General features: G+C 42.1%; 1 protein-coding gene across 4 annotated transcripts; it reads right to left on the bottom strand.

Annotated features, from left to right (window-relative positions):
* Nucleotides 1–1,131: 1,131 nt before the first annotated feature.
* On the bottom strand, nucleotides 1,132–11,478 carry prc1b (protein regulator of cytokinesis 1b). Of its 4 annotated transcripts, XM_065012183.1 has the most exons (14): nucleotides 11,311–11,478; nucleotides 10,872–10,994; nucleotides 10,103–10,336; nucleotides 9,168–9,338; nucleotides 8,672–8,821; nucleotides 8,088–8,235; nucleotides 7,732–7,868; nucleotides 5,167–5,262; nucleotides 4,836–4,982; nucleotides 4,459–4,569; nucleotides 4,094–4,207; nucleotides 2,490–2,678; nucleotides 2,318–2,358; nucleotides 1,132–1,745 (listed from the first exon to the last, which is right to left on the bottom strand). In XM_065012183.1, exons 1-14 carry the CDS (start codon nucleotides 11,461–11,463, stop codon nucleotides 1,697–1,699), a joined length of 1,863 nt encoding a protein of 620 aa, XP_064868255.1. In that variant the 5' UTR covers nucleotides 11,464–11,478; the 3' UTR covers nucleotides 1,132–1,696. The 4 variants fall into 4 exon arrangements, with proteins under 4 accessions (XP_064868255.1, XP_064868256.1, XP_064868258.1 ...); XM_065012184.1 differs by lacking the exon at nucleotides 2,318–2,358; XM_065012186.1 differs by lacking the exon at nucleotides 2,318–2,358 and having other exon boundaries at nucleotides 2,567–2,678.
* Nucleotides 11,479–11,561: the final 83 nt, after the last annotated feature.

The following is an 11,561-nucleotide window of genomic DNA, read 5'->3' as shown; positions in this document are numbered from 1 at the left end:
TCTCATGAGGACCCCACAGGAAATGAAGACCCAGAGTTACCTCTGCTGCATAGGATAAGTTCATTATTTTGCCCCAGAAATTGCAGCCAAAATAAATGCTTCAGAGTTCAAGTAACAGACACATCTCAACATCAACTGTTCAGAGGGGACTGCGTGAATCAGGCCTTCAATGGTCAAATTTCTGCAAAGAAACCACTACTAAAGGACACCAATAAGAAGAGACTTGCTTGGGCCAAGAAACATGAGCAATGGACATTAGACCGGTGGAAATCTGTCCTTTGTTCTGATGAGTCCAAATTTTAGATTTTTGGTTCCAACCGCTGCGTCTACGTGAGACGCAGAGTAGGTGAACGGATGATCTCCGCATGTGTGGTTCCCAAAGTGAAGCATGAGGGAGGAAGTGTGGTGGTGCTTTGCTGGTGACACTGTCAGTGATTTATTTAGAATTCAAGGCACACTTAACCAGCATGGCTACCACAGCATTCTGCAGCAATACGCCATCCCATCTGGTTTGCGCTTAGTGGGACTATCATTTGTTTTTCAACAGGACAATGACCCAACACACCTCCAGGCTGTGTAAGGGCTATTTGACCAAGAAGGAGAGTGATGGAGTGCTGCATCAGATTTTGTATTTTTTTGTATTTAACTAGGCAAGTCAGTTAAGAACAAATTCTTATTTACAATGACTGCATACTCCGGCCAAACCCAGATGACCTGGCCTCCAATCACCCAACCTCAACCCAATTGAGATGTTTGGGATGAGTTGGACCGCAGGGTGAAGGAAAAGCAGCAAACAAGTGCTCAGCATGTGGGAACTCCTTCAAGACGGTTGGAAAAACATGCCAGGTGAAGCTGGATGAGAGAATGCCAAGAGTGTGCAAATCTGTCAAGGCAAAGGGTGGCTACTTTGAATAATCTAAAATATATTTTGATTTGTTTAACAATTTCTTGGTTACTACATGATTCCATGTGTTATTTCATAGTTGATGTCTTCACTATTATTATACAATGTAGAAAATAGTATAAAATAAAGAAAAACCCTTGAATGAGTAGGCGTGTCCAAACCTTTGACTGGTACTGTACGTACACAGAAAATCAAGTTGTGGAAAAAAAGTGATGACTGCACATAACTCATGAGTGTAAAATAAATGATTTAATATACAATAGAAAACATGTGCAAAATATTCATGATCAGTATGCTGAGTATAATAAGAGTGAAAGCCTGGCTTAAAGGAAAGAACAAACACTGGCTACCCCAAGCCTCTTTCACCAAAACCATCTGGAGCACGAGATTGCAGGCAATACTGTCTGCTCCATCTTACATACAAGGAACATAGTCATCCGTGCCATTTTAGTGCTTAAAAAAATTGTTTGTTACAATATGATACATTTCATAACATGACCTTTAAGGTTTTTTAATTTGAACACTTACATAGTTTACACAACATATATATATACACACACACGTATGTATGTATGTATGTATGAATGAATGTATGCATGTATACACACACATATATATATATACATATAGTATTACCTTAAATTTACATAGAAACGCAGACAAAAAAAAAGATAGTGATCCACTTTTAACTGACAGCTGGTGGGGACTTGATGGGACACAAACACAGGATGTCAATCAACCAACCGCGTCATTGTCTGGTGTCAGGGGGTCAAAGGTGAGCAATGGTGGAGTTCAGTATGTCTGGCTTGCTCTTGGTGTTAGTGGCCTTGGAGAGGTCTCGCTGTGGACAAAGGTACAGAGATAAGCATAGATATTCCCTTCCCACCCAACATCAACAGGCTAGTGTTCAGTTGGCACGAAACAGATGGGGAGGTATGATCTAAATGAGAAAATGCTAATTTTCATGCAAAATATTTTGCTACAGCATATCCTAATGAACATGACACGGTGCAGTGGAAACAAATTTAGCGACAAATAGCAATGGACACAGTTTTCATTTTATAGTAAATAAACACATCTAGAAAATATGCACTTCTGGTAATTGCAATTTCCCAAATACATTTTCATTTAAAAAGGCAGAAACAAGCCCAGTGACAGCCAGAGAAAGACTGAAGGATATTAGGAGTGTGGTTGTAAAAGGTTACATCAGTAAATAGCGACACACAGCCTAGCCTGAGAGCCCTCAAGGACACACTAACAAGAGGGTACACTACTGTTACCTGTGAACATAATCAGGGATGAAGCCTTTGAAGAATGTATCTTAGTGGTTAATGACATGCATACATTTGGATACAGGAATAATTATTTGATGTGTATGGTTTTAGTTTAGGCAATTCACACATTCAAACAAACCTTGATTGAATCGATTCGATTACTGTGTTGATTAAGCCCGTCTAAAAACAGAATACATTTATCAATTAGCCACAATTCTCCACTCAAACCCCCTCTCATGGCTAGACCGTGTGTTGCTGCATAGAAACAGTCAAATGTGGAAAAGAAGAACACAGAAAAAAACACAAATTACCGCAAACTCGGAATAAGTGCTGGCGACAGAGTTAATGCTGAAGTTACGCTGCGGACTAGCCAGGGTTTTAAACCCACCGCTCTGAAGAGGGACTCCAAGTCCGGTCACCTGGCCCATGTTCTCCTTGTTGCGCTCCTGCAGTCCCGCAAGAGGGGGCTTACTGCGACCCGGGGTCCGAACCGATGGGACCTGGATAGGGGAGAACACAGAGAAAAGATGGATGAGGAGAAAAAGAAGCCTGGAATCCAAACTGATATATTCCATTTCCCCATCACTTCAAAAATGGTGAAACAGAGCATCAGTTTGTATTCCAAGCTTGGGAACAGAAAACGCAACAGATGGTTTGCTTTGAGTACATGTCAGGGTTTGGCCAAAGATTAGCATGTTAGACATACCAAATGACTGGTCTAAATTGAGAAAAGTAATTAAATAGCGTCTAAGTATACTGAACATAAATATAAACGCAACATGTAAAGTGTAGGTCCCATGTTTCATGAGCTGAAATAAAAGATGGCAGAAATTGTCCATATGCACAAAAAGCTTATTTCTCTCAAAAAAATTGTCACACAACACAATGCCTCAGATGTCTCATGTTGAGGGAGTGTGCAATTGGAACGGTGACTGCAGGAATGCCCACCAGAGCGGTTGCAAGAGAATTGAATGTTATTTCTCTACCATAAGCCGCCTCCAACGTCATTTTAGAGAATTTGGCAGTACGTCCAACCGGCCTCACAACCACGTGTAACCACGCCAGCCCAGGACCTCCACATCTAGCTTTTTCACTAGGGTATTGACTGGACTGCAGTTTGGCATCGAAACTGACTTCATTGGACAAATGCTCACCTTCTATGGCAACTGGCACATTGGAGAAGTGTGTTCTTCATGGATGAATCCTGGTTTCAACTGTACCGGGCAGATGGCAGGCAGTGTGTGTGTCTATGGCGTCGTGTGGGTGAGCGGATTGCTGATGTCAATGTTGTGATCAGAATGCCCCATGGTGGAGGTGGGGTTATGGTAATGGCGGGCATAAGCTATAGACAACGAACACAATTTCATTTTATCGATGGCAATTTGAATGCAGAGATACCGTGACGATTGGCGTGCCATTCAGCAAGATAATGTTGCAAGAGTCGGTACACAATTCATGAAAGCTGAAAATATCCCAGTTCTTCCATGGACTGCATACATACCAGACATGTCACCCATTGAGCATGTTTGGGATGCTCTGGATTGACATGTACACAGAGTGTTCCAGCTCCCACCAATATCCAGCAACTTCACACAGCCATTGAAGAGGAGTGGGATAACATTCCACAATCAACAGCCTGATCAACTCTATGCGAAAGAAATGTGTTGCATTGTATGAGGAAAATGGTGGTCACACCTGATACTGACTGTTTTTCTAGGGTGTCTGTGACCAACAGATGCATATCTGTATTGCCAGTCATGTGAAATCCATAGACTACTGCCTAATTCATTTATTTCAATTGACTGATTTCCTTATTTGAACTGTAACTCTGTAAAATCTTTGAACTTGTTGCATTTATATATATTTTTTCGGTGTAGTTAGTTGTTAGTCCCATGTACAAACATGCTGCATTGACCTTGTTGACTGACAGAGGGGGGCGGGAGGGTGAGTGGCAGACAGTTCCGCCATAGGCTGAGCGCATGGTGCTGTTAGAGTTGGCACTAGAGAGGCTGGAGGTGGTGCCATTGAACTGGAGAGAACACACAGACAGAGTTCGTTAGTGATGCCAAAAGCTCACGTTATTAATGCGCAACTATTTAAAACACAAGCCAGTGATTGTGTTAGCCTGGGTGTCCAGTCTTGTTTCTGCTTTAGCCACCTTTGTCATACAAAAGTAGGCAGTCCAGAAACAGACCGGATACCCAGGCTAAGATTGGGCCACGCAATTGTTCCATGAGTATGAAGGCTAGAAAGAGCAGCAGTAAAGTCACTGAGTGGTACCTTTCGTGCTTTGCTGGGGGTAGTTGTGCCAAGGAATCTCCTTTTGGTAGGCGTCCGGACAGCTGTCCCATACAGCATATCCACCTCAATCTGCTTGCTCTTTTTCAGTTGCTGTTACAATGAAATATAGATCAAAGTATTGTAACAAAGTAAGCTTTTAGCTGCACAGATCTAACCCTAACTTGAGACAAGTGTGTAACAAATGATGATAGGTCCGGTTTCCCAGATCCAAATGAAACCTAATCCTGGACTGAAAAACACTTCTTTGGTCATGCTTCTTAGTCCAGGACTAGGTTTGATCTGGGTCCAGGAAAGAGGACCAATACTGTATCTCTCAAGTTAGGATTCTGCCCTCAAATGAGTAGCCATGTCTTTACCCTCTCCAGCTTCTCATTCTCTTTCTCGATGCGGTGCAGCTCCCACTGCTCCTCTACAAACTGCAGGAACTTCTGTCCATTCACCAGGAACTCCCTGGCCTGCTCCTGCTCCCACACCTCAATCTGAGCCTTCAGCTTCTTCTCAAGCTGGACAAACAAAACAAAAATATAGGGATATAGCCAAGTGTTTTACAGTATAGTATGTGTTTATATAGCATAGCATTATGTACGGCTGGTAAAAGAAACAGAGCCTTGTCATGTTTGTATGTACAGTAGCTACCCCCCTAACAAGGGAATAATACAGACCCCTGTCTTTTTCAAAAGGATTTACCTTGGGCAGGCTTTTGTGGAGCTCGGCTTTCTGTTTCTCTTCTTTCAGCAGATTCCCTCCTCTGTTGGTGAACCTGGAGGGGTCTGTGGCTTTTTTCTGTGGGGATAAAAAGGTCATGCCAGGGGTTAAAACCCCCTAAGGTTGATGACTGTGCCTGCCTCCTTAGAAATCTAAATTAGCATTATACAAAAATTCAGACACACAAAAAATAATTTTAAGCTAGAGATGTTTTTTTTTGTTGCATTGGATGTGTCTCATTCCACTGCATCCGCCTATGTAACACTTCCGCATTTGGGGTGAAAGGTGACAGAGCGGTGTTTGTCAGACCATGAGACATACCGAAAATTGGTCTTTGCACAAAATCGTCTGTACTGTTTTGCCTACAAACTATCATGACCCTCTTTGGAAACATTTGCTCCACGACCCCCACAAGCATCTTGGGACTTGTCTGAAGTTGGTACAGACGATCTGCCAACTTCTGTCTATACCGTCCGAACAGTTTGGGCTACATACTAGTACCCCTGTATAAAGTACATTGGTTGTTTTGCTCTAGGACACCAACAGGCCTCACAAGACTCATCTGAATGTCCCTCGGTACCGGTTGACAACTTTTTTTTATGAAAGTAGAGTACCAGTCAAAAGTTTGGACACACCTACTCATTATTGTCTTTATTTTTTTACTATTTTCTACATTGTAGAATACTAGTGAAGCTATCAAAACTATGAAATAACACATGGAATCATGTAATAACAAAAAAAAGAAAGAAAGGTGTTAAATGTATTTTATATTTCAGATTCTTCAAAGTAGCCACCCTTTGCCTTGAGCTTTGCACACTCTTGGCATTCTCTCAACCAGCTTCATGAGGTAGTCACCTGGAATGCATTTCAATTAACAGGTGTGCCTTGTTAAAAGTTCATCAATTTGAGCCAATCAGTGGTGTTGTGGCAAGGTAGGGGTGGTATACACAAGATAGCCCTATTTGGTAAAAGACCAAGTCCATATTATGGCAAGAATAGCTAAAATAAGCAAAGTGAAACGACTATCCATCATTACTTTAAGACATGAAGGTCAGTCAATGCGGAAAATTTCAAGAACTTTTAAAGTTTCTTCAAGTGCTGTCGCAACAACCATCAAACGCTATGATGAAACTGGCTCTAATGAGGACTTCCACGGGAAAGGAAGGCCCAGAGTTAAGTTCATTAGAGTTAACTGCACCTCAGATTGCAGCCCAAATAAATGATTCAGAGTTCAAGTAACAGACACATCTCAACATCAACTGTTCACAGGAGACTGCATGAATCAGGCCTTCATGGTCAAATTGCTGCAAAGAAACCACTACTAAAGAACACCAATAAGAAGAAGAGACTTGCTTTGGCCAAGAAACACGAGCAATGGGCATTAGACTGGTGGAAATCTGTCTTTTGGTCCAAATGTAAGATTTTTGGTTCCAACCGCTGCATCTTCGTGAGACGCAGAGTAGGTGAACAGATGATCTCTGCATGTGTGGTTCCCACCGTGAAGCATGGAGGAGGTGGTGCGATGGTGCTTTGCTGGTGACGTTATCAGTAATTTATTTAGAATTCAAGGAACACAACCATCATGGCTACCACAGCATTCTGCAGCGATTCGCCATCCCATCTGGTATACGCTTAGTGGGACTATCATTTGTTTTTCAACAGGACAATGACCCAACACACCTCCAGATTGTGAGGGCTATTTGACCAAGGAGAGTGATGGAGTGCTGCATCAGATGACCTGGCCTCCACCATCACCCGACCTCAACCCAATTAAGATGGTTTGGGAGGAGTTGGACTGCAGAGTGAAGGAAAAGCAGCCAACATGTGCTCAGCATATCTGGGAACTCCTTCAAGACTGGAAAAGCATTCCTCGTGAAGCTGGTTGAGAGAATGCCAGGAGTGTGTAAAGCGGTCATCAAAGCAAAGGGTGGCTACTTTGAAGAATCTGAAATATATTTTTGTTTAACACTATTTTGGTTACTACACAATTCCATATGTGTTACACACACGTAAGAAAATATATATAATAATAATAATAACAACAACAACAACAGTTTCCTGACCTTTCTTATATCTCTTACACTTCAGAAAAACCTACTTTCTATGTAGTAAATTTGTTATTTAATGCATTTGTATGGGCTAATAGCAGTAAGACTGTCTTACTGCTATTAGTATGACTAAAAAATTAGTCATTTGTACAAATATTTTTTTGTAATTCAAAAGGAAAATGTTATGTTATTTAACTTCAAAATTGTTTGGATGAAACAGCCTAGGTAATTCAAAAACATTAAACATAAACATTTTCTTAAAGTGAACTTAAAACTATCCCTTTAAAGCCCATTTAAAAAGATGATTGCACTTGTCTTTTCCTACTAGCACCAACTTTGCTGATAACGTCTTTATTGACAAAAATGTACAAACTACAACTGTGATATGTGGTTGTCTCACCTAGCTATTTTAAGATGAATGCACTAACTGCAAGTCGCTCTGGATAAGAGCGTCTGCTAAATGACTAAAATGTTTCCACGGTGCTTCTCCACTGCTAACCTCTAGTTCCAGGAAGAGTCTCCAGCTCTCCTCCCAGCGTTGAACCCCCTCAAACAGCTCCTTGTGTTCTTCATAGTGCTGCTTCAGCCTCAGGATCTCAGCTTCATGCAGCCCCAACAGCTGCTCTGTAAAATCATCTGAAGGAGGGAAAAACAAATCATTCAATGTACTATTCAAATCAGTCACATTGATTTTATTTTGCCTTTTCAAAAGGGAAAACTAAAAATGCATGGGTATGTGATGCACCGGGTATGTGATTAATAAGTTAACAATCATAACACACATTGTTCACTAGAAAGACTTCTCTGCCAAAGCTTGTGTTTAACCTGTAATCAAAACACTAAAACCCAACATACTGCTAAAGTAGGGCACAAAGGCCTGTTGCTGATCACTGCTGAAGAAGCATTTCTCCCAGAGCCATGCGATCTCTGAGCGGATGGCTTCAGTAACGTTTCGCATGTTCAGTCGTTTGAGCTCCATCAGTCGCCTGCCCTCTGCCTCCAACTGAGGTGTGAAAAAGAAGAGAACTATTTGGTTCTTTGATTCTAACATTTTCTTGATTAATAGACAGACCTTGTTTAGAAACAGCTTTAGAATGCCAGATAGAGTACTGGAGACAATGGTGACTAGCCAGGGTACAAACCAGAGGGGTATACATACTACAAAGCAGGATCAATTAGATACTTTTTTTTTTTTCTCTTTTTTTTTTTTTTTAAAAACACCATAAACTATTGACTTTCTGGTTCATTAAGAAAGCTCAACTTAGATATGGGTTTTATAAGTTGTTGAGTCAATTAGACCAAGCCCATTTCAAGCTTATCTTTCAAAAATAAATAAAAACAGTTATTTCAGAATATTTAGGCAAGTAAGGGGTCAAAATAAGTGCACTAGAAAGGGATTAGGGTGCCATCTGGGACATAAGCTAAGTGTGTTCACTGACAGCATCCAGGTTCTTCTTCTTGGAGGTGACCATGTGCTCTGAGAAGAGCTCCCTCTCCTCCTGGGGCACCTGCAGTCTGTCCCACAGCTCCTGGATATTCTCCATGTGAACCTCACACACCGCCTGGTTCTCTGCCTTCCTCTCCTCTAGCTAGACAGAACAACATAGACATGGGACGGTCAGTAAAAGAGCACTATGGAAATGGGTACGTTCCAGGACGTTTGTATTGTCTTTACATGGGGCGCGACTGCAATAAAGACCTGGAACACGGCCAATGACAGATATTAGCAACAAAATGCAAATTAAGATATTTACATGATCTATAGTGAAGTGATAATGAACTGATACAGTATTGTTGAAATGTAATGCGTGTAGGTCGACTGGTTTTCTACTGTATTGTGGTGGTGAGCAGATCAACTTTGTTCATTCTGCACAGACATTGCAAAGTATCGCTCAAACCATCATCTCAAACATATTGGATTAGTTCCATTCTCACTTGGCCGAGGAGGAGTTTGAGTGAGGCGATGTTGTCTTTGGACAGGCAGAAGGCCTCCTGGTCCTCGCAGATGATGTCCTTCTCGAAGCTGGTCTCTGGCAGCTGGTCCAGGTCATCCATGCACAGGATGATCTGCCTCTTGATGCCCACAAACTCAGCATGCCGCCGCTCCTGGCCACAGACAGAGAGAGATGCCGTTAGGGATCTCCTCAAATGTGTATATTAGTTTACATCAGTGTTTTCCCCCAATATTATTTTCTCTAAGTGAGGCGCAGAATCAATGGCCAACCTTTTTTGACTTTACTACAAACAATTCAACTAATCATGAATCTAGATTGAAGACGGAGAGTAGTTGAATCAGCAAATAAGTGCTGGGCTGAAACAAAATGGCAGAACAAACAGCAGCTCTGCAGGAGCAGGGTTGAAGTATGCACCATCATTCACAACTACGTTCAAATAACATGTTTTCTTTCAAATCCTTTGAGTATTTGATTGAGCCTGCATGATGGTGGTTAGGGTGTTGGACTAGTAACCGGAAGGTTGCAAAAGTTCAAATCCCCAAGCTGACAAGGTACAAATCTGTCGTTCTGCCCCTGAACAGGCAGTTAACCCACTGTTCCTAGGCCGTCATTGAAAATAAGAATTTGTTCTTAACTGACTTGCCTAGTTAAATAAAAGTAAAATAAATAAAATTCCGTACTGTCTGCTGCCTTACCATATGGGACCCCAATGTAATACACCATTATTATCATAAGTGAAGTCTCACTATTGTGTGGAAACTTGAAATACAGACCATGGCCCTACCATACATGGGGTTTGCTCCTTTGGGACTATTCCATTAGTTCCATTGCGCCAGGTAAACGCAATCAAGTGCAGCTACAAATACTACTGGTATGTGAATCCAGGGTCTGCTTTTATTACAAATCCCTATCCACCTTCTCTGTGGTCTGGCTGGCGATGTGCTGGCGGAAGCCGTCCAGCTGCTCCAGGGAGGGCACGGCGTTAGGGTTGAGGGCGTAGGGGTCCGAACACAGAGTGTCACATAGGTCCTGGTCGCGCTCCGTCAAGGCCTTCAGCTGCTGCATCCTCTGGGTCCGCTCCTTCACCAACATCTCCACCTGGGTCCGGATCTCCTTCTCCTGCTGCAGCATGGTGACGCCCCTCTCCTCCTGGTGAGAGAAAAGGTATTGGGTGAAGTTGCCCCTAGACACTGTATTTCCCCCACTAATGGTTAAGGTGAGTATTGAGGAGGGGAAACTGATCCCAGATCTGTACCCAGGGAAGGCACCAGGGTTGGGGTTAATGCTATTTACATTTAGAGTATTCAGGAAGTAAACTGAAAAGATAATTTCAGTTTACATCCTGAATTGGCCCCAACCCTGGAAGACTTTTCCAAAGAAATCTTCAAATTCGAAAATGGACTTATCTAAACTGGAATGGCCTCATTCCCTTCTTTTCCAAAATAGCCCTTTTTTCTCCATCCACTCACCTTCAAGAAATGGTCCATAAATCATCATAGTAAGCCGTACATGCTGTATCCTAGAAATATCATTACTAGAAAGGACAAAGCCAATCAGACCATGGCAATTTGAGTGGGACATTGATTTGAATCCCTATCCACCAGTCATTATATTTCAATATGTTATGTCATTTGCATTCTAGTAAAACTTTGCAGACCCTGTTAGAAACTGTTAGGATGCTTACCTCAAATGGGGGTAGCTGCAGTTCCAAGCACAGCGTATCCAGTTGTTTGCGACAGGCTTCGATGCTGCTCAACAGTCTGGTCCTAAGAGACTCCTCCTCTGTTATCATCATGTCTAACAAACCCTGATGAGAGATGTGCAGAAATGACTAGTCAGTCCACATATAGGAAGGAATACATACTTGTGAATTAGCTACATATAGAAATCTCACATTTAGCAGACTAAATAGATAGGGCATAAGTGTGATGTGGCCTAGCAACACACCCCTCAAAAGTAGGTTAGCTAGCTACTGTTCTAGCTCTTCACCAGACGCCCTGGAGCAGAGCTAGCTAGTTAACTAGCTAGCTACAGCAGGTGCACAGACAGGTGTCACGGCTTTGAGAATGTTTCTTGGAGAATAATTACACTCTATGCTTGAGTGTCAATTTGTTCTGACTCACCTTGATGTGATTCTTGACCACATTGGTTCTCTGTAGTCTTTGGTCTTCTGGTATTCCTATCTCTTCCCAGATGTCCTTCAAGTGGCAGAGAGCTTTATTCAGGCAAGCCACAGACTCGGCTGCGAGCACCTCACTGGAATGGGCCGGGGACATATATAAAAATGTTAAATTTTTGGACTGGCATGACTAGTTAAAAAGTTACTTGACTTTACTGGACAGCATTAACGTTATTGTCAATGTCGTCCTGCTAT

Source organism: Oncorhynchus nerka, linkage group LG27, assembly GCF_034236695.1.
Source record: "Oncorhynchus nerka isolate Pitt River linkage group LG27, Oner_Uvic_2.0, whole genome shotgun sequence".
NCBI lineage: Eukaryota > Metazoa > Chordata > Actinopteri > Salmoniformes > Salmonidae > Oncorhynchus > Oncorhynchus nerka.
The sequence above is the reverse complement of the archived record's forward strand: the minus strand, read 5'-3'. Positions and strand labels throughout refer to the sequence as shown.